The sequence below is a fragment of the Peromyscus maniculatus genome, chromosome 18 (assembly GCF_049852395.1).
Source record: "Peromyscus maniculatus bairdii isolate BWxNUB_F1_BW_parent chromosome 18, HU_Pman_BW_mat_3.1, whole genome shotgun sequence".
Lineage (NCBI taxonomy): Eukaryota > Metazoa > Chordata > Mammalia > Rodentia > Cricetidae > Peromyscus > Peromyscus maniculatus.
Window position 1 is genome coordinate 18,073,201 of NC_134869.1, and position 23,688 is coordinate 18,096,888.

General features: G+C 41.9%; 1 protein-coding gene across 1 annotated transcript in view; it reads right to left on the minus strand.

Annotated features, from left to right (window-relative positions):
• The window catches only part of Cfap54 (cilia and flagella associated protein 54), a 297,311-nt gene that overhangs the window by 49,454 nt on the left and 224,169 nt on the right, over positions 1 to 23,688 (minus strand). Inside the window, exons 62-63 of the mRNA XM_042263184.2 lie at positions 10,208 to 10,378; positions 7,174 to 7,397 (exon numbers count right to left, since the gene is read on the minus strand). Coding sequence (XP_042119118.2) covers positions 7,174 to 7,397; positions 10,208 to 10,378 — 395 coding nt within the window. The remainder of the gene's footprint in view (positions 1 to 7,173; positions 7,398 to 10,207; positions 10,379 to 23,688) is intronic.

Genomic DNA, 23,688 nt, shown 5'->3' on the forward strand with positions numbered 1-23,688 from the left:
CCTAAACAGCAGAGAACCTCAAGTCTAAAGAACCATTAAAGGATGGTAAGTTGTTTTCAACATTAATTTCTTTTTCTTGCTTCCAAGATCGCAGTGCAGTAACTGGGAAGCGGTTTCCATGCCATCTAAGGCACCTCAGGGGCTGATGACCAAGGAAGACACAGTGACGCCAGAGGCCAATCTGTCCCTCCCATCATCATGCCTGAGCTTATTCGAGCTTGGACTGTGAGTGCAAGTCTTCAGAATGAAAGCAGAAATGGGCAAGACCCTGCACCTCACGCTGTTCACTGGTAAAAGGAGAAAGATGTTTTGATTGAAAGGTAATACTAAACAGGAAACTTTCCAAAATGATCTAGAAGCTATAAAACAAAAAAAAACCCTGCATAATGAAGAGTGGGTACCACATCCCACAGTTCATAAAGGAGATGGAGTAAAGAACTGTTTCAAAATTGAGTTTCTCCTATGAGGAGCTTTCCGGGGTTCTGAATTATTTTTACAAAGGATTCATATTCATAACTAGGTCAGTATAGAAAAATAAAAATCAGTTACCTTTTAGTTCAACACATGTGATAATTAGAGCAATGTTTAATAAATATAACATATATCAACGTCAAACTGGGCCAACGGCTCAGTGATCAGGGCTTGCTTCATGAGCCTGAGGACCTGAGTTTACTCTCCAGAGTCCATGTGCAAACATGGGGTACGGTGGGCTATGTTTGTAGGACCAGTGCTGGGAGACGGAGACAGCTGGGTCCCTGGGGCTCACTGACCTAGAAGTAAGTGCCAGGCTAGTGAGTGCTCCTGTCTCTAAAGCCAAGGTGGCTAGCTGCTAGAGAATGACAAATGTCCTTCACATAGAAGTGTATATATGAGCACACCCACAATACACATACCCAAACATACACACTATCAATATGAAAACATACACTTTCCATATCTTTAAAGCATTTATAGTATCTAGTTGCTGGTGAGATTAATTTATATATACATACACACATATACAATGGTGAGTTATGCACCAAGTACTTTTTATGTTTTCTTAATTCTTTAAAAGGAATGAGATAACAGACCTACCATCATATCAAAACTAAATCATTCCAGTTAATCAAATCTTTGGAATTGCCCAGGCTGCATAGGCACTCAGTCCATAAGCATGCATAACTCGGCACTGTGCACGATTTTAATCATCCTCTATTTGGGATCTCTAATGTGATTTGTTTGGTGCCTTTGTTTTCCATCACAAGCTCTAATAGATACAACCAACACACAGCAAAGACGGTTATGGAAAGGGACTTAGTTCTTGATGGGGAAAACACAGACTGAAGTATCAAAGTAAGGAAATAGTTTGATTGAAGTAGCCTCCCGGGTGATTAAAGGCTCAAAAACGTTATTATAAAAATCAGCCAAGCTTGGAGATTATATATATATAAAAAAAATCCCCCAAGGCTTCATGCTCGTTAGTTACCTACCCCAGTGAAACGAACACATGATTAGGTACCTTGCACCTGTCAGGCAAGCGACAGTGATCTCAGAGCTGATTATCCTGGGATAGTGTTACACTAATTATATAAAAACAAGAGTATACAGGTGAAACAAAATCTCCCATAATGCCACTGCCATGAGAAATGTCAGAGGGATGTAGACTGCATCTAAAGGTCTCCTGTGGAACTCCATCCTCAGAATAAAGTCATGAGGGTCCAAGTGGCCCTCCATACCAGAACAACCAATTGACGCTTTCACAACAGCCTTCGGTCATGCGCCTTAGTTTCTAAAGTTGTGTTCAATGTGCACAAGAGCGGAGCGACTAAGACATGTTCTCAGCCTTCAGGTCCCATCCCTTGTTCTCTGCCTCCAGAGCCAAGGTATAACCAGGCAAGACAGCGGAAACCTACAATCCTACCTCTTAGCAGACTGAGGAAGAAAGACACTTGTGAGTTTGAGGCTAGCCTGAGCTACAGAGTAAGTTTCAGGTAAGACTGACCTAAAATGAGATGCCAATCAAAACAAACAAATAAACAACAAAGAACTGAAAAGAAATCCCAGGTGTCTAAGACATACGCAATAATCCACTTCAGAGTCTCAGTTCCAAAGAGGTGAATTAGAAGCTAGTGTTGGATGGGAGCCCCATAGATAGTGCTTCTTTCTATGATGTGTGGGCTGTTGGGCAATCTTGCTGATTTGCCCCTCTCTCTCATGATCGATGAATTTGGGAGAAACATCTGGAACATGCACATTTCTGCTTTTCTTGGGAATGAACTATTTGTTGGTTGGACAGTCTTTGTTCCTTCATGTGAGGTTTAAAGAAGCCTGATGTGTTCCAACACTATGTGAAGGGCAAGGAAATCACTACAAGCACAGCCCCCCACCAGCCCATAGGAAGCCACACTCTAGAGTGTCGATGTTGTGATTCATAGGAGTACAATTTCCCTCTACTCCTACTCTTGAAATTCTCCATGAACTAGAGTTCAGTCCAGAATGAGATGGTAAGTATCAGGAAGGTCAGAGTCCTCCTGTTTCTGGAAAGATGGGAGAGTCCTTTGAAACATCTTCCCACATGATTCTAACACATTACCTCGGGGATAATTCCTTGATGATTTCTTTATCTGGGTTCATCTTGAGTTATTGTTGTGTTGAGGTGGGGTTACATTGTGCAGCCTCAGAGGTTTTACCAGGTAGCCCAGACAGACAGAGAACTTCATGATCCTCAGCCTCCTGAGTGTTAGAATTATGGACATGAGCCAACATGCTTGGCTCTTTCACAGAGTTCTTAAAAGTTCCTTAATGAATTTTACCTTGTTGAGAGGGCCAGGCAAATATCATGACAGCCTGCCCTAATAACTCAGTTAAAGACTAGGCTGTGTTTCCTGTTTCTTGGAACTGATCAGGTAGTTTCTGAGGAAGCCATGGACAAAGGACAATCAATCTCCAACACCCCCAACAGCAAGTACATGGCACTGCATGTACCAGGGGCTTCAGCCATAACAGTTCAATGTGATAACCAAATAAGAACAAAGCCTGGGACTTGTCCAGTCCTGCCCCCAAATGGAAAAGCTGTAGCCTTAACCAGCCCCTGACTAGCACTAGCCAATTAGCACATACTAATATGATTGCCACTTGCATAAGCCAATCATATCTGAGATGACCTAACTGCCCTAGGAACGCCCCTTAGCTGTGCTTAAAGGGAGCCTGCAAGCTCCTCTCCGGTCATCGCCATTTTGCCTTTCTGTAGGATGGATGGCCCCAGCATGCTGATTGCATATGCAGATGGTGGTCTTTTGTGGGACTTCTCCAGGATCCTAACACTTGTTTTATTATTTAAATGTTTCATGTTAATATGTAATTTATATTATAATTTAACAGTGTCTTACCATGTAGTCCAGGCTGGCCTACAGTTTACAGTCCTCATGGCTTAACTTCCTAAATGTCAAGGTTACAGGAATGCACCACCACACATGGCCTATTACTTCTAAGGTCACAGTTGATTAAAAGAGAAAAACAAAACAAACAAACAAAAACCAACCAACTAAATCTTTGGAATAAAAAGGCCAGGAGTGTTCTGGAGTATTCTTTTAAGTTTTTAACATTATCTCCCAGCACAGAGGCGCTCCATCCTGATAAGATGTGTGAAGGTTCCTGTGCTAGAACAAGCCATGGCTTCAGGTCACTTCTCTGGCCGAGCTGGCGGCAGAGGCATGGACATGGCGGGTACATGGAAGCCTCTCATAGTAAACACTAAAGAACTAAATCGGGAGGTTCAAAGGTCAAGTTAATTCAAAATAATTGAACACCTTCTTCTTACTTTAAAAGAATCCATGCAAATGAAATAATTTTGTCTCTTCATAAATATGTACCAGATGCTCACAGATTCCATGTCCCCTTGAGTTTACAGCTAGAATCTCAGGCCTTCCATCTACAAAGCGGCTTTCTCCACAAGATGCTCATCCTCCGCCCAGCTCCACTCCCTCCCCATCTGTTGATTGTGTCCCCATGTTCTAAGGATCACAGGCTTCCCACAGCCCCTTTGCCTTCCTCCTCCTAAGGGTCATGACGCTGTTCCGGTGTGCCATTTTTTCTTAAGCAGTATCTCGTACAGCTGACTCTTTCTTGCCTCTTGCAGTCCTATGGCTCATTACTTCATTATGTCTCTTCTTTAATTCTGTTTCCTCTCTCCTTTGCTGGTTAATACTACACAACACCAACAGTAAAGCTAATATACACGTGTCTGTTTATATTACTTTTTCTTGTGAGAACATGACTTTATTTTTTAATCAAAAAATTGCCTCTAAAGTGACAGGTTTCCTTATGGTATTTTCATACACACTACATTTTGGTTGACTCCCCCCAACTCCAGCCCCCACCATTTCCCTGCTTCCCTTCTCCTGCTGTATCCTTTCACCCCCAGTATTCCCCTTTCCCCTTTAAGATCCCATGTGTTCTATTGTCTTCCTCACCCCTTATTAACCTTCCCACCCTGTATCAAAGGCTCTTCTCTGATCCCCTGGGCTTTACCCACGTCTACACCTGTGTCGATTCACGTATTTACCATCAGAGGCCAGGACCCACATGTAAGAGAGGAACTACAGCGTTTGTCTCTCTGTGCCTCGGTTAACTCACTTGATATACTATTTTTCCAATGCCACCGAGTTTCCTGCAAATTCATAATTGCATTCTCCTTTACAGCTAAATAAAACTCCACCATGTATTCGCCTTACATCAGATGAATGCAGCAGCTGACAGGCATCTAGACTGATCCTACTTCCTTGATACCATAAAAAGAAAAGCAAGGAACATGGACATGCAGATGTTGCTGTAATAGGATGTAAAGTCCTTTGGATGTATACCTAGAGCAGCATAGATGGGTCACATGGTAGTTCTATTTTAGATTTGTAGAAGCCTTCACACTAGTTTCCACAGTGATTGCACTATTTTTCACTCCCACCAATAGGAGACAAGAGGTTGACCTTTCCCCATAGCCCAGCTAGCATTTGTGGTCATTTGTCTTCTTAAAGGTAGCAATTCTCATTAGGTGAGACAGAATCCCAAAGCAATTTTAGTTTCTGCTTCTCCGATGGCTAAGGATGCTGAATGCTTTTTAAAAATATATTATTGGTCATTTGCATTTCTTATTATGAAAACTGTTTTCTCAGTCCATTGGTCCATTTGGTGATTGACAGTTTTGGTTTTAGTACTTTGTTTTTGCTATTCTTTTTATATTCTAGATATTTACCCCTTTTCTGAAGTATAGCTGAATAAAGATTTTTCTCCCATTCTGCAATCTGTCTGTCCACTCTTTTGGCAGTTTCTTTTGTTGTGCTGAAGGTGTGTGTGTGTGTGTGTGTGTGTGTGTGTGTGTGTGTGTGTGTGTGTGTGTAAGCATACTTGCTTGTGTGTGTGCTTCTGGAAGGGAGAGGTCAACTTCAGTGTGTTTCTATATCATGTTCCATACCAGTTGGACTAGACTGGCTGGGCAGCAAGCTTTTGGCATCTACCTATCTTAGTCTGCTCACCCCACTGAAGAGCCATGACATGGAGCTTTTTACATGGGTGCTGAGGAGGTGAATGTAGCATGAATCTTAAAAGTTCTTATTAATAAAATCAAACCCGAGGTGAGTTATTGGGGTCCATGCTGGTAGATCAGAGAGACAGAACAAGCCACAGCTATCTCACCTTGCCGGATCCTCAGCTGGTCTTGTCTCCTCAGACTGGAGGCCTCTGAGTCCTCATCCGGAATGGGTCTCAGCTGAATTACTGCTCAAAAGCCTGAAGCTTAATGCTTAATGCCAGGCCAAATGCTTAACCAGCCAAATGCTTCTAGTTTCTGGTCCTCACGCCTTATATATCTTTCTGCTTTCTACCACCACTCCCTGGGATTAAAGGCTGGCTTTCTGGGATTAAAGGTGTGTGTCACCATGCTTGGCTATTTCCAATGTGGCCTTGAACTCACAGAGATCCAGAGGGATTTCTATCTCTGGAATGCTAGGATTAAAGGTGTGAGTGCCACCATTTTCTAGCCTTTGTATTTAGTGGCTGTCTGTTCTCTGACCCCAGATAAATTTATTAGAGTACACATTATTTTGGGGAACACAATACCACCACAGGTGAAGCCAGGTCCTCATGCTTGCACAGCCACTGAGCCATCTCCTCAGCCCCTAGAAACCTTTGGATTTCATGTGATCCCATCTGTCAGATCTTGACACTCTTTCCTGTGCTATTGAGGTCATAGTGAGAAGTGTCTTGATTATACTTAAGCCATCAAATATTCTCTGAGCATTTCCTGTAGCAATTTAAACTAAAACCATAAAAATAATCCATTTTAATTTTCACACTCACCTTGTGATGTCCCTTAGAAAGACTCTCTAAAGTAATCTAACCTCTTCTTGGTCAAACCTAAGATCTGTTTCTCTACTACTAGACCAAGCCTGCACTCAGGGGCTCTGATTTTCTACATTATCTGTCTCTGTCAGTCAGTGTTGCTTTGGCATACTGTAGGGATTCAACAAATGTTGATTGATTGTTAAATTTCAAGTCCATATTCCTATTTTTTAAATGACTTGTTCAGTATAATCAAACTCTCTCATTTTAGTAGCTTGTTTAAACATTTCTATTACTCAAGACCATGATGATTTTAAAAGTAACTCTTGAAACTTTATCTTTTTATGTCTTTTCAATGGGAATCTCTAAAGTTTTTATATTACATATTTTGTAAAAAATCCATCTAATTTAATACTTTTCCCAAATGAAAAGTTCTCCGACTCTTAATTCATCTAAAGCTTTTACTTCTTTAATCTATTTATATTAACTGTTGTGAGAAGTACAATGAATATTTTACACTTTTAAAACAAATAAAAAAGGACTTGGGTGTGGATTTAGAAAGACTCATATTAGGGTATGGCAAAGTTATAATACTGGAATTTGCATCAGATCTTAGCAAAATGGCTGCCTGAAATATATTGATTTTCAGGAATAGAGAAGATTCTGGAGCATTTCAAAGTTCAATGGGAATGACAAGAAAGAAGACTTGAAGTGGGAATCATCCTGAAATCGCAGGGACTTGGTGGTCCTCCTATGCGGTTCTACAGAAATGAGCCATCTTGGAACTCTGTACCACTTGGCGGCTGAAATAGGAGGGTGACTCCAAGACAGCTCGTGGAGATACATGTTTTAGAAGCTTACCTTGCCTGATGAATCAAACAGGACTTTCTCTAGTGGAACGAAGTTTTCCACACCTTGAAGAAGTTCCCTTGGAAACCCTTCGATGCACGAGGAAGAGTAGAGTTGTAGGAATCGTCTCAGGAAAAGATGCATTTCTTTTTGGCGCAAAATCAGTTCAGAGTTGAACAGGGATGTGAGGAGCATATCATCGGGCAAAGAAATCCCTGAGACTGGAGTTGCAGATGCTTAGGGAACAGAAAGATCATTGTTGAGGCTCATGTGAGGGACAGAATGGTCTCAGTCTTGGTATTCATTCACTGACCGCTATGGTACACCAACCAGCTAGTGTCTCCCCATGACCTTGCTCCATGGGATTTATATGCGAGTGATTGCTGATTACCACAGGCTTCAAGGGAAATCTCAGACACACACAAGGATTTGCTGCTGGTTGTAAATGCTAAGAACTGCACCATCTGTTCTGTCTGCCTGTCTTATTTTGGGTTCCACACAAAACAGACCCTGTCGTGGAGATTTAGATGTGTCATATTCTTCTGAAAAGGGAACTCAAAGACCTTTGTGGATGGTCCAGACAACTGCGGCCAAGAGAAAGGGAGTGTTAGAAGGGTGAAAAAGTGAATGGGGCAGGGCCCATGGGAAACAAGGGGATGGGTCCTGCTAAGATCTTCTGGGGGAAAAACAAACAAACAAATAAACAAAAACACGAAGGACAATCTCCACTAAGACAGAAGGTGCAATGCTCTTCTACTGTCTCTTCCCTTACTGGTTAAGGTCACCGCTGGGTGTGGGGAGCCTTGGCACATACAGGTTATGTTTACAGACTGGACAAAACCCTAAGAAAGCCCAAAGGGTAAAAGAAGAGACAGGAATGCTTCTGTGGAAAGTGCCAGCTACTGGGTTAGGTGCAATGGTCACTGGTCACTGTGGTGGCAGGTCAGGCCCAAGTCCACACCCTTCCCCTCTGGGTGAGTTTCTGTCACTCCAGACCACAGCACAATAAGTTTTTCAACCCTAAAACCTTCCCCGGTGATAGCTCATTTCCTTGCTAATGCCTGAGCTCTGTGCTCAGCCATTCTGTGACTGAGCTTGGTTGCCTTGTTTGCCTTTCCGACACCGGACCCTGCTGTGGATATCATTCTGTATAAATAAAACACTGATTGGCCAGTGGCCAGGCAGGAAGTATAGGTGGGACTAACAGAGAGGAGAATTCTGGGAAGTGGAAGGCTGAGTGAAGGAGACACTGCCAGCTGCCGCCATGACAAGCAGCATGTAAAGATGCCATTAAGCCATGAGCCACATGGCAGGGTATAGATTTATGGAAATGGATTAATTTAAGCTATAAGAACAGTTAGCAAGAAGCCTGCCACGGCCATACAGTTTGTAAGCAAAATAAGTCTCTGGTTTACTTGGTTGGGTCTGAGCAGCTGTGGGACTGACAGGTGACAGAGATTTGTCCTGACTGTGGGCAAGGCAGGAAAACTTTAGCTACAGGACCCTGTTGTAGAATATTATTTTAAGGTGTGTTACTTTTTTATGTTGCATTTGTTTAATTCTGTGAAGTTGTTTTACTGTGCCTGTCTAAAACACCTAATGGTCTAATAAAGAGCTGAACGGCCAATAGCAAGGCAGGAGAAAGGATAGGTGGGGCTGGCAGGCAGAGAGACTATATAGAAGGAGAAACCTTGGAGGAGAAAAGATCAAGAAACGAGAGAGGAAGGATGAAGACATTAGGGGCCAGCTACCCAGCTACATAGCCAGCCATAGAGTAGAAGTAAGATTTACAGAAGAGGCAAAAGGTAGATGAGATAAGTTAGGGAAAGCTGAAAAGAAACAAGCCTAGCTAAGGTCAGGCATTTATAATTAAGAATAAGCTTCTGTGCGTGATTTACTTGGGAGCTGGGTGGAAGGCCTCCCAAAAAAGCAAAATCAACAACAACACCCTGGCATGGACCAGTCTTTGTTGATTTCATGCATGAGCAATACTAGGTCACTAACTTCAAGGGTCCACAAAGGCATAATAAAACACTCATACTGTCAAAATAATCATGGAAACGGCTGGTGTGAAGTGGGCTTCACCAGTTTTCCTAGATATTCTTTACAGGGTGTGCTGACTAGTTTCATGTCAACTTGATGCAAGCTTAGAGTCATTTGGGAAAAGGAAACATTTTCAATAGAGAAAATGCCCCCACTAAACCTGCCTGTGGGCAAGCCTGTGTGATAGTTTCTTAATTGATGGCAGACATGGGAAGGCCCAGCTTCCTGGGGGTGTTGCTGCTCCTGAGCAGGTGGTCCTGGGTGCTCTAAGAAAGCAGCTAAGCAAAACCACAGGGAGCAGGCCAGTAAGCAGCACTCCTCCATGACCTCTGCATCAGTTCCTGCCTCCAGGTCCTGCCTTGAGTTCCTGCTCTGATTTCCCTTAGCAATGGAGTGTGACCTGAGAGTTGTAAACTGGAATAAACCCTTTCCTCCTCAAATTACTTTTGGTCTTGGTGTATTATCACAGCAATAGAAACCCAAACTAAGACAGGGGGTGATTTTTTAAATTATAATTAAATATCCTATCCAAAGTCATACATTCCATCTCTTTTACACACTAGATCCTGGAACACATCCTAAAGCCAGATTCTATCTTATTCATTTGTAAGCTGTCACTCTGTAGTCCCTGGTTTTTAGCTATTTCACTCTATGGACCACTTGGCAATCTTGGGAAGCCACTGGATACCTCTCTGTCATGCTGTTTTTAAACATATGAAAAAAGATATGTGGAATTTCTATAGACACAAGTTACACTGAAATACTATTCTAGTTGAAGCTCCCTTTATGCCAGGTTCAAATCCCTGAAACATAAAGTAAATCTGATGATGATATTGGAAGATAATATATGTTGACATCAGGAAGATGTCAAAACAACTTTATACTCTACGTTAGAAATGTGACCTAAGTAGGAAAAGGAGAAACACACACACACACACACACACACACACACACACACACACACACACACACTACACACTTTTTAAACCATATTGAGACTCACCTAGCAGCTTGCTCATGTTGTTAATTCTTTGCAGGTGTATGTAGTAGCGAATGAGCAGGATCCAGGTAATATCCACTTTGTTGTAACCCTTTCTTTTAACATCCGCACTATCATAAACATCTTCGTTTAGGTACAGTGAACTACCAGTCTGGAAAGCCACTTGGTAGTTTTCTGAAAGTCAAAATAATAATAATAATACACTGCTATCCTTTCCTTTCTATGCACAGGGTCTGGGGTGGAGGCAGAGAACACAACTTATAAAGGAAAGACAGTTACATGAGCGTATGTTGAATATTTTTAAAAAATGTGTATCACATAGGTACCAAACACAATGTTAAAAAAAAAAAGACTGGGTAAAGATATTTAGCACATGTTTTGCTGATGCTTCCTTAAAAATAGAGATTTGTTTTTATTCTATATGTGCAAGTGTTTTGCCCGCATGAATGTGTGTGTACCGCGCCCAAGCCCGGTTCATACAGAAGTCAAGAGAAGGTACCAGACCCTCTGGAACTGGAGTTTGGGGTGGTTGTGAGCCACCATGTGAGTGCTGAAAACTGAACCCAGGTCCTTTGCAAGAACACCAAGCACTCCCGACTGCTAAGAGATCCGTTGAGGCCCAAATTTGTGTTACTTATTTATTTATTGATGGTTCTGGCAGTTGAACCTAGGGCCTTGTGCCTGCTAAGCAAGCACCTGCCCTCAGAGCTACAGCCACAGCGCCTTCTTTTTATGTAGCACATCTCAAACCTTTCTAACAAACCGATTTTTAAAAAGCCCAACAGCCCAATTTCAATAAGCAGCTCCTAAGAGAGGCGTGCAAAGAATTTCAACAGCAACTGGTAGGCCTAAATGATGAAAACTTTTAGCACCACTGAAAAATTGGGGAAATACAAACTCAAGATGAAATAACCTTTTCTGTCCCTTGGGAACTGACACCGTGTATCTGACTATAGTGAGTGTGAGTGGTGACTTGAAGAAAACGGAGTGTGCATGCACTTACTCATAAGTTCGACAAAAACAATATGGCAGATTCTAACAAAATGGACAGTGAAGACGCTCAGGCATGCACACAGAGTCCTGCTCAAAGATGTGCCTGGTAGATTTGCGAGTGAAAAAGGAAACTGCCAAACAGAAGACAGTTTACTCATCTGACGTCATGGAGAGGAAACAGAATGAACCAGATCCATCCGTAAGGAAGGAAGTGCAGTGGGGGGGCTCAGGCCCTGTCTCAACAGCGTTGCTCACTAGTGTGAGAGCTTGAAAATGTCAGTGCCTCACGAGTGCCTGGGCCCAATAAGAGTGCCGAAGAAGAGATACTGCAAATTAATAATGAGCTAATATGCATATTCGACATGAGAAAGGTAGTTTGGTGCCACTGATGTAAATTTGAGGGCGTTTTGTACAAACAACGGTTTCATGTGATAGTTGATCAGGGAGCAATAATTGTCTCTGAGGGTGAAAGAAATGGAGATGAGTGTATCGTCTGTGGGTAATGGTCTAGGCATGTTTTCTTGACTAATAAATTGAATTCCCATGCAATTATTGTTACCAGGGAATGAGGCTTCTGATTATCTAGCTACCTAACACCATCCACCTTAGAAAACAAAACTTCCTCATGCTTTTAGAGTACCTTGTAAAAATCCCTTCCTTGAATCCACTTGCCTGTCTCTGTCTAAAGCTATCAGTCACAAACAACCATCAATCAAACTTTTGGACTAGGAACCACACAACTGTCACCATATATATTCTTTATAATATTTTGGAAACTCTGGAGAAAATTTACATGTATTTATAATCTTTTTGCAGTAGTCATTATACTTACAATTTTTATCCAAGCTGCTCATAGGTATAGTTCATTGATTCTTTTTATTGTTTTATTATATTATTCCATTAAATAAATATAGTATAATTTATTTATCTTCTCTGTTGTTGATAGACATCTGAGTTCTTTCTGATCATATTTTTTAGTTTTTAAATATTTATTCATTTTTTTATTTTGTGTGTGTAAGTGTTGGTTTGCATGTTGTGTGTGCACCATGTGAATGCCTGATACACACGGAGGCTGGAAGAGAGAGTTGAATTCCCTGTAACTGGAGTTACAGGCGGTTGTGAGCTGCCACGGTAGCACTTTTATGTACTGACCCATCTCCCAGCCCCTGCATTTTGCTTTGTTTTTATTTCACTGTTTTGAACAAGACTGGCATGAATATTTGAGAATATATTATTTGACATTTAAGTATACAAAATTACAGGGAAGTAGATCTAGTAGTTAATTTTCTGGTATTTTTAAGTGAAACTTGCCTTTTGCCCTTTTGTGTAAATTTTACAATGTTTATCAACTACCACAAAATAAAACTTGTTAAAATTCTTACTAAAGCTTCATTAAAAGTACATACCATCTTTAAAAGACTTACAGGAGTATGCCCCAGTCAGCTGTAAACATGACCAGCTCTCTCTATTTGGCACTAGCTTTTGATGAGTTCTTTATTAATAAATTCTTGTTAGTCACTAGCAGTTTAACCTTTAAAAAGTATCTTGCCGGGTAGTGGTGGCGCACGCCTTTAATCCCAGCACTTGGGAGGCAGAGGCAGGTGGATCTCTGTGAGTTCAAAGCCAGCCTGGTCTACAGCAAAAGTTCCAGGACAGCCAGAGCTTTTACACAGAGAAACTCTGTCTTGGAAAAAAACAAAACAAAAAAAAACAAACAAACAAAAAAACAAAGGCATTATCTTTTGAAATCTATAGAAAAAATCTTTCAAAATTATCTTTCGGAATTTCATATATGAGTTCATTGTACTGACATTTCTACCCCTGACTCTCTCCCTCCAACTCCTCCATGTCCCCACACTTAGCCTCTCAAATTCATGATTCTGAAATTGTTATACACACACAATCTATTGACTCCAATTAGTCTTGCCTTTTTGTATAAGTGTTCGAGGCTGACAGCTTAAGATTGGATAACCTATCAGGGTGCTCGTCCCTAGAGAAAACTAATTCTCGTCAATCCACCCTACCCCCACCACCTCTACTCAGCAGCCATTGACTGCCTGTAACTCTGCATGCAGGGACTGGGCCTTATGAAATTTTCCTCCCTTCACACTGGCATGTTACCTGGTGTGGTCACTTTACAAGTCTTGTTGAAGCAGACATATTGTTGAGGTTTCACAAACTTGCCTTCCTTATCCCTAATAAGTACTATTTTGCAGCAGGCAAAATCTCCTCTTTCCCTCTTCCATCATGTTCCCTGAGCCTAAGGTGTAGGGGACGTGTTGTGGATATACCAACTGGGGCCGAGCAGCCCATGGTCACTTGCCTACCTTTTGAGCAGTTGCAGTAGTAGTAGCCTCTGTCTACTGCAGAAAGAAGAGTCGTTGATGATGGGTGTGACTTAATGGGTATCATGTATTTAGAATACAGTTGGATGCTATACTAAATTAGGAAAGTTTAGACCCTCTTCTGGGGTATATGACCTCTCCAGCCACAGATTCTTGCCTGGACTTATAGTTCACTTTTATAGAGCAGGTCTTAAGTCCAATTTGACAATTGTTGGTTACTACCAAGATACAGGTGCCACTATTACATCACTGGAGACATCTTGTCAGCCCAGTTATTGTGGTAGTTCACAGGGTTTTACAGCTGGGTGGGCTGGTTGATATCTTTTCTCCCTTGGCAACTTGCAGAGAACCTTCCAGTACTATGGGAACTGATCCCCAGGGAGGAGCCTTCCAGGTCAGCAGCAGCTTGATTCGTCAAGCCCTGTGACTTAAGGTGTGGTGTCTTCAGCAATGGGACCTTATCTTCAAGTTCTGGGAGGCAACCAAAGGCAACAGTAATAGCCTGTGCTTTTATTTTTGTTTTCGGTGGGGAGGGTATATTGGAGCCCACCCTAACAACTAAAAGAAAGGTATCGCTCACCTGGCACTGGAGTTCTTTATAGACAGAACTGTGGCTCCTTTATGGCATAACTTCCTTTAAGCTATGTATGGATGTATATGTATGGGTATGTATCACAAATACGTGAATTATATTAATATATATTTACATATGTATACACACAAACATGCAATGTACTTTTAAATAAGTTTATAAAATGCTTCCCTGTGACTTTTCAAACATCCTTAGTGTTATTTATCTCTTTTTGCCTCTTGCTCTGTTACTCTCCTTCCCCAACCCCAATTAACCCTCCCACGTTCCCTCTTTCCCCTTCTATCACACCTGTGTTCTGCTGTTCCCATCTCCGGAGCTCCTCCTCTGTGCCTGGCCATGCTTCCTCTCTGCTTTCCTGGCTTCTGCAGCTAAATTATATGCTTGGTCTATCTGCATCTGGGTTACTGCACTCATACAATATTTTCCAGTCCATCCATTTACTTACACATTTCATTTTTCTTTGAGGTCAGTTAACATTCCATTGTGTATATATACCACATTTTCACTAGCCAGCCACTCTGATGGCTGCCTAGGCCGGTTCCACTTCCTAGCTATTGTTAATAGACAGGCAATGGAAGTATCCAAGCAAGTGCCTCTGCACCCAGCTCATTTGGAAGATATACTTTCAACTTTGAAGAAATTCTCCTCACTGATCTCCAGTAGCTGCACCAGTTTGCAATGCTACACGCAGGGAACTAGGGCTCCCCTTCCCCCACACTCTGGCCAGCATTTGGGGTGAGTTGTTTACTTGACCCTAGCCATTCTGACTGAGGTCGGATGAAATCTCAAAGCAGTTTTAGTTTACATTCTCCTGATTGCTAAGGGCATAAGGACATAGAACCGATTTTTAGGTAAGAAAGAACACCTTGCATGCAGCAACCCTGTTAGATGCACCTTCTTGTCCCTAGCTTGGGGTCCTGTATTGTCCATGGCTAACAACAGTTCATTATTCTTTCTTTTCCTCATATTGTTTATGCAAGGTAAAATGTCCAGGACAATTATGAACTTAGGATATGCATTTATTTCACTTCTGATTCTAGAGGGAAGAGTTTACCTTCAAACACAGAGGACAGATGCTAGAAGGTTTTTTCCCCCACTCAGAATTCTATTATTTTATGTTCAATTATGTACATTTGTGTGTGTGTGTGTGTGTGTGTGTGTGTGTGTGTGTGTGTGTGTGTGGTTATGTGTACATGGGTTCAGATGTCGGTGGATGCCAGAATAGGGTGTCAGATGCCCTAGAGCTGGAGTTACAGATGGCTGTGAGCTGCCCAACTTGGGCACTGGGAATTGAACTCAGGTCCCCTAGAAGAACAGCACACATGCTTAACTGCTGAGCCATCTCTCCAGCCCCTTGGAACTTTTCTAAATGAAGGAAATCTCCTTTAGCTCAGTTTCAGAGTCATGGATGATTGTTTAACTTTATTAAATTTTTTGTGCCTGTTTGAGATGATGATTATTTTTCTCTCTTCATCTACTAATGTAGTGATTGGCATTAATAGATTTTCTAATTTTGAGTTACATTTGCATTTCTGGAAGTAATCCAATTTGACACCATGTATCTTTCAACATGCTGCTTATGTTCACTAATCATGCATGTACATGATCAAAAATAAAAGTCTCTCTCCCCAGAGGCAAGTATTTTTAACCATTTGTACTTTACTTCTAGTGGTTAGTTCCAGCTCGGAAAACTATTTTCTTGTAGCATTTTTCCTTAATTGTCAGTTTTGAAGAATGTATTGATTAGCTTTCTGTGACATTAGCTCTGCGGCCACTTCTCCATCCTTCAAAACTGTTACAGTGAATCACCACATCCAGTTCTCCTACCACACACCCATGTTCTAAAAGCTCTCTAGTTGCATCAGATATGGACGCTATCTCTGGCTATCTTCCCTTACAAGCTAATAGCATCTGCCCCTTTGCCCCCTCCAAGCTTTCTCTTTTCAAAATTCACAACTTTGATGCTCTTGTCTGTATTCATAACCTTTATTCATTTTATCTCTAGGATAAAAATCAATAAAGAATGCTTGCTGAGCGTGGTGATGCACTTATGATTCCCGTAATTGGGAGGTAGAGGCAGAAGTATCAGGAACACAAAGTCACCCCTGGATATATAACTGCCCATCTCAGAAAAACACCCAAAAAGAATATTCACATTAGGATCAGGACTGCTTAGTTCAATACAACCAAGTTTCTTTTCTGAAGGCTTAATGTCACAATCCCACAAGCCACAAAGAATAAAGCTTTTAGCATGAAGATCAAAAGGGTTGTTTTAATTCACACCCAGCCACCCAAATCGTATCATCATTTCCTTGTACACTTCACTGGACCATGAATCTTTAATCTCTGAATATTTTTCCTCACTGAGATAACAGTTTCATTTCACCGTATTCTTAATGTCTTCTAACTTCATAATTATCCCAACTGCTGCCTTGCAGCCATTCACATTTGCTTGCAGTATTCTTGAGATTGCCAACCTTCCAACCTACTTTTCACAGATGCATTACAGATGGCTGCATCGTGTGCAATACTGAGAACCGCCCCCTCCTTCCCTTCCTCCCTTCCTCCCTTCATTTCCAGTCTTGCATGCCAGGATGAATTGCCAAGAAGCTTCCTAAAAATCATTTATCAATTTATAAACCATTTGCGTCCTTAAGGACCCTGACAGTCACCTAACTTGTGACTTAGTGAAATACAAACTTACTTCCCATCAGTCCCTCAAAGGCCATGCTCTGGTGTCTTCCCATCCGCTGTTGCTGGGATGGAGTTGACACTCAGCAAATCCACACTCCTTCTAACCAACCTGTACTACCTCATTCTGGAATGTACTGTTTTCAATCAACTCATTGCCTGTTTTTATTTCTCCCTCTTTCCTTCTCTCTGTCTAGTTTCTCCTCTTCCTTCTCTCTTCATCCTTCTTATCCCACAAAAGTGGGCACTTGGTTGATGGCAGATATGACCCTCTGCTGTTATGAAGAAATGTGGTGATTTCTTACCAAATAAGTGGCGCTGGATTTACTGTATACCCATATAAACAAAGCCAATGTTGACTTCAGTCTCACACCACATACAAGAGTGACTCAGAAAAATAGATGCTAAGTGCAATGTAGACCTAACTGCGAGTGATGGAAGAAAGAGAGGGACACAGAAAGACACCTTTATGATTTGTTTTGTATGTAAGAAAGTATTTATACAATTAAACATCAAGAGTACAATCCACAAGAGGTAACACTTGTCTGGGAATTAAGATACATACGCAGATACCCAGCACAGAGGCAAGAGGATTGCAAGTCCAAGACTGATCTGAGCTATACAGCAAAACCCTGTCTTAAAAGGGATTTATAAACTGCACAATAATAGAAGTACAAGCTTTAAGTAATCCAAAAGTAAATAAAAAAAAAGGACAAACAGAATGGGAAAAGATAATTGCAAGATGTATAATCAGCAAAATGTCCATATCCAAATACATAAAGGACATCTGCAACTCTCTTAGACAGAGAAAAAACTCCCAAGGGAAAATACAGATGGTTCTTGAAGAAGAGGGCCCCTCCAAAGAGTGTGCTGTAGCCAATATGCAATACGGAATACAGCATGTTCAGCAAGATAAATTTCAAACTAAACTGCCTTGGAGAACTTGTAAAGATGCACACATGCCCTCTGATGCAGCAATCCCACTCATCGGCAGATATATAAAAACACAACCATCTGTAAACCACAAGCTCTCACAGTGTGTAGAGCAGGCTCTTTCACAACTGCCTTCCATGTTTACCTATGGATGATAAATAGTGCTATGACAGCCACGAAAGGCTGAATCTCAGACAGTGTTGAACAAAAGAAGCCAGCCGCAATAATGATATTAGTTCATTTACACAAAATCCAAACACTAGACAAACTCATATTAGAGATTAAAAGGCAAGAAGGTTAACAGGAACCAGGGGGATCACTAGGGTAACTTCCAGGGTGCTGGCATTGTTCTCTGCCTTGATTAGTGATGGTTACATGGGCCTTTCTTCTGTGACAACCAACCTGTATTCTCACAATTTGCGCCCTATTTATATTTATCTTCTTACACAGAGAAATGTTTTTTAGCCAAACGTGCCCAGTGCCTTTGACATTGAACATACCTCTATTACAACGGCATGGTCTCCTCTTCTAGAAACCATCAATGAACAACAAAGAAAACAAGTGTCTTAGTTAGAATTTCTACTGCTGCGACAAAACACCATGACCAAAAAGCAAGTTGGGGAGGAAAGGGTTCATTTAGCTACACTTCATCATTGCTGTTCATCACTGAAGGAATCCAGAACAGGAACTCAACCAGGGCAGGAACCTGGAGGCAGGAGCTGATACAGAGGCCATGGAGGGTTGCTGCTTACTGGCTTGCTTCCCATGGCTTGCTCATAAAGCTGGATTTCATGGAGGCATTTCCTCAACTGAAGCTCCTTCCTCGATGATGACTCTAGCTTGTGTCAAGTTGACACACAAAACCACCCAGTAAAACAAGTAACAGCCTACAGTTCAATTTGGAAAAGAGGAAATCTCAAACCACAAAATGTGGAGAGTCATTTCCAAAGCAGATGCCATCCTATAGAGAGCACAGACAAGGAGGCCAAGGCCAAGGGACACTGAGCTGTAAATCCTAGAAAGAAACTGATGATGAAGCTGCTAGCAGGGCTGTGGGGCCAGTCAAGCAGTCTTGCTGTTCATAGTATTTAAAAATGAATTAAAAATGTAAATGTGATAATCCAAAACTGTGATACAGCCTTTCAAGCAAAACTTGAAAGCCAGTGAAGCATCATATAGCCCAGCGGTTCTCACCCTTCCTAATGCTGTGACCCTTTAACACAGTTTCCTCGTGTTGTGGTGACCCCCAACCATAAAATTATTTTCTTTGTTACTTCATAACTGTCATTTTGCTGCTATTACAAATCGCAATGCAAATCATTTTAGAGACAGATGTTTGCCAAAGAGGTCTCAACCTACAGGTTGAGAATCACTGATATCGAGTGAGCTGTAGTGTGTTGGCCAGAGACATGCACCCCAAACCTAGACACTTGTTGCAGCTTTCCACCAGTGACTACCCAACGCTTATCCTGAGATCTGAAGATGACAAGGAAACAAGTCCTGTTTGTAGTAATTGCCCATGGGTGAAAGCTCAGTCAGCCCAACTGTGACCCTGTAAAATGCTCAAACATACTGGCTTAAAGACAGAGCTGAGAAACAGAGAATCCCTCCCTACCTCTGCAGCAGAAGAATTACACATTCGCCTGACACATGGCTCCCATTTACTGATGTGGTTCATCTGAGGTTTTACTTGAGTTTGTCTAATAATATCAGCACCCAAACCTTCAACAAGATCTCTCTTTATGCCAACGTCGGCAAGAAAGCAAAGTGCTCAGAGCACGGGAGGACCCTGTTTCAACCTAACAGTTGATGGTGGAGTATACCGCCATTTGCAGGATGGCACCAGGAAGCAGTGAGGTGCGCCTTAAGGGGAAGCTGGGAAGGGGGACAATATATTGCCCCACTGTCTTTGTGTTCTTCATGTGAAACAAATAAATTAATTAAAATGCCAGTTTCGTTTAAGTCTCCCCTGCTTGATGAAGCAGTACAAGTCATTAAAGCTATTAACTATCCACTCTTTTTTTTCATAGTCTGTGAGATAAAACATGAAGAGTAGGCAAGGCCCCCCCCCCCCTACTGTGTGAGCAGGCACAAGCGTGGTCCCAGAGTGGCAGCTGAATGTGCCCCCACCCCACCCTTGTGGCACACCTTGAAAAGAACCACTGACAAGCTACAAGGGTGATGTCAGGCAGAGGTAGGTGGAAACACCTGAAAAAAATGAAAGACATCCCCTGGGCTTCAAGGGAAACATAGATGCCAGGATTTTAGAGGCAGTGAGAAACAGTCAAGTTTTCAAGTGGAAATCCTGAACTTGAGAAAGTTTATACACACCACTAAGGATTTCCCAGGACGTAGAGTTTTCTGAGTGGAATGGTGGTGGTTTAAGTTTGCAGGGTTTGATGTTGGCCAAGGAAGTAGACCAGTGTTTAGATGTTCTCACCACTCCAGGAATGAATGTTTTCCAAATGCTTAAGCTATCACCGGAACCTGCTCTCAGCACCTTAGCCCTCTGCCTGGTGAAAGAATTCAGAGACACACAGAGTGCCATCTAGAAGACAGACAGATGGAGGTTTTTTTACAGAGTCAAGTGGAGTACTCTCGACAGGGAGGACAGGCAATAGCCACTGACCACTGCCGAGGAGAGCACTCCTGGGTGAGAGTGGATGACAATCAGAGAGGCCACCATATTTTTTTAGGTATCCTTTACAGTATTTCTTAAAGTCCCTAAGTAAAAGGCTTTCCTGGTGTGGAGGTGGGGAGGCAGGTGGTCCTGTTCAGATGGCTGGCCTGGCAATCAAGTAACAGAGCCACTTAAAAAGATTCTTGTTGCCTGGAGGTGGTGGCGCAGGCCTTTAATCCTAGCACTCAGGAGGCAGAGGCAGGTGGATCTCAGTGAGTTCGAGGCCAGCCTGGTCCACAGAGTGAGTTCCAGGACAGCCAGGACTGCTTCACAGAGAAACCCTGTCTCCAAATAAAAATAAAAATAAAAAAAAAAAAAAAAGATTCTTGTCAGGTTATGGGCATCAATGAGACCCAGAGTTGCCACTCCGGCTTCCTGCTGTCGGTGGAGTAACTTACACTTTACCAATCCTTTCCTAACGGTGTCTTATTGTCCTCACCCTTCACTGAGCAAAGGCCTGTTAACAACCCTGGGGCCCAAACTAACACCAGTCCCCTATAAAACCCCACAGTAATGGTGCATCTTTATTTCCCAGATCACATATTTGATAACTGGGTCTCCAGGAATTAGATAACATCTTCATTCCTTTTGGTGACCTTAATCCTCTGAAAGAGGGAGCATGCCAATCAGGCCCCAAATTGACCTGTTAAAAAGCTTGGTCAGGTGACTCATCTTACCTAAAAGGCAGTTCCAAGCAGCTCTCCTGGAGGTCCACAGAGGTCCTTACCAGCTCTGGCCTGAGCACTTTGGTGTCCTTTATGGCACCCTTTTCTAAATTCAGATCTGTTCCCAGATGACAAAGGCCAGCTCTTAAGCCAATTTGTTTCTAGAGTCAATGAATTCCAACAGACTATCAAAGGACATAGTTCCAAAGACAGCCAAATCCACCAGAAAAATAAGTCTTTTTTCCTACTGGGAGAAAGGGTACTAATTAAAACCTACAGGAGGGCCTTGGGTTTAACAGTTAACTTTTATTTGAAAAGGCTCTTCGCCCATGCTTTTGTTTCCTACGGTCATCAAAATCCTGGGAACTGACCACTGAATCCATCACTCTCCAGTTAAACTTTGGTAAGAAAACACCCCCTATCCTGGAGTGAGGACTGAAACTCATCCAATTGGGACCTGTCAATCACCTGGACAGAAAAGCCCCTTCACGTAAGCTCTCCACTCCAGACGCTTTAGAAATAGGTAAATCCTGCTTAAAACTGTAGGCTGACACAGTTTGGCCACTGTCCACTCCAGCTCTTGAGACTGTTCCTCCACAGTGATCCCTTCAGGCACTGCCTACTCTCCTCACAGGGCAGTGTTTCTCAACCCATGCGTCACGACCCTTTCATAGGGGTCACCGAGAGCATCAGAAAACACAGACGTTTCATTATGATTCAGGACAGTAGCAAGATTACAGTAATAAAGGAACAACAAAATAATTTTATGCTTGGGGGTCACCACAACATGAGGAACTGTGTCAAAGGGTCACAGCATTAGGAAGAGCCACTGCCTTAGAGTGTCCCACTTTATCTTGAGGTAAACTCTGCCTACCCTTCCTCACTGTGTTTCACGTATTCTCTCGATTCTGTCAACAGAGATAGCAAGGACTAGGGAGCTGGTGGGAGACAACCAAGGAGCGAGATCTATGAGATAACATATGGTGTTACAAATCCCATGTGAGCTAGAGGTCCACATAGACGATGGCAAGGTGGACCGATACACTCTAATGCATCATAGCAGAGAATGAAAAGTGATGTGGCTTCAGAGAACACCCCACAGTTAACGACCCTTCCCCCCAAACACCACCCCCCAGCACTGCTTTGCACACAAAGAATATAACGATTTGAAGCGACTCTTTAAATACTCGGCATTTGCTAACTGTGTATCTCTGGGAGGCGGGATTCTCTTTACTTACTTCAGGGAAAACTTTATGTTGCTGCAGATTGGCATCAGAAGGTCCGAGAGTTCAACTAATTTTTAGAAAACCAGATATTAGATGAATTTGTAATGGGTTACTTCTGCCAACTCGTGGTAGATTTATTAACGATCTCCTTAAATTAATAAACTCTAACTTCCAGTTTTAATTTCTAGCATAGCTTTATTACCTCCATAGTGATAGATCTAATTTTTTTGCCTTTATAAAAAATTTGAACAAATTATATTTTTTTCCAGACAGTTATAAATTTTATAGAGCTATGAAATTTATTCTCTTGGAGTAGAATAAAAACAAATCTGTAAAAATTTAATTTTTCACTGTCAATGGTTACATTTCTGTTGATATTTACCACTTATGAGAAATATTTTTATAATTACTTTTCCTAAAATATTAATTTGACTAATAGTAAGGTCTCTCTCTCTCTCTCTCTCTCTCTCTCTCAATCATAACATTTTTATTTACTATTTTTGTTTCCTAATCTATTATATACATACTATAAAATGGTTTTATAAAATCCAACATAATTTTTATGGTAATGAATTTAAATTATTTAGATTATGACTAGTCTAATTTTATTTAGGTATATGACAAAAGTTGTGATATTTAATGTCACAAAGGGAAATTAAGACCAGATCAATTTTGGTTCAATGTACAAAATCTTTTTCTGACTAAAAGGTGACAGTTTTTTCCCTTTCTGATCTACGGATGTTAGAGACAATGATTAAGATGGAGTTCTGCTAAAACGCACCTTGAGGAGGACTAGGGCAGGGAGTGGGAGAGACCCTCATGCCCTGCCCTGGGGAGCACCCCTTTGCAGCTGTTGCTCTGAGCCCCAGCCAGAGCTTCCTGTCTTCCTCTGTCTAAGACAGCCCATGCTAAGTTCCCTGCACCATTTACTTGTTATAATTGTTATAACCAGAGTGAGTTTCTGACTCCTCCCAAGTGGATCTATTTCAACGCTGCTTCTGCTCTGACCAGTGGGCAGAATATTTTTAGACCCCCAACGCAAGGACCAACCTATGATAAACCCCAACTCCATGCCATTGGCTAGGTTCCATTTTCCCTCCCCATGGGGCTCTTCTACCCACATCCCTGAGCAGGCAGCAAAATCCGAGCCCCACCAATAAGGCCGGATTCTAGCTCTGCCCCATCAAGGACCTCTGGCTACCCCTGCTAAGAAAAAAAAATACTCCATTTTACCTTGAGAACATGGCTGGGTTTTTCTGCTGTCAAGCTCAGCCATGAATTCAAACAAATTCTGTTCACTTCTTTGCAGAATTGCTCTATGCTTGAGTTAGAACGGGCAGGAGGAGCTTTCAAATCAGT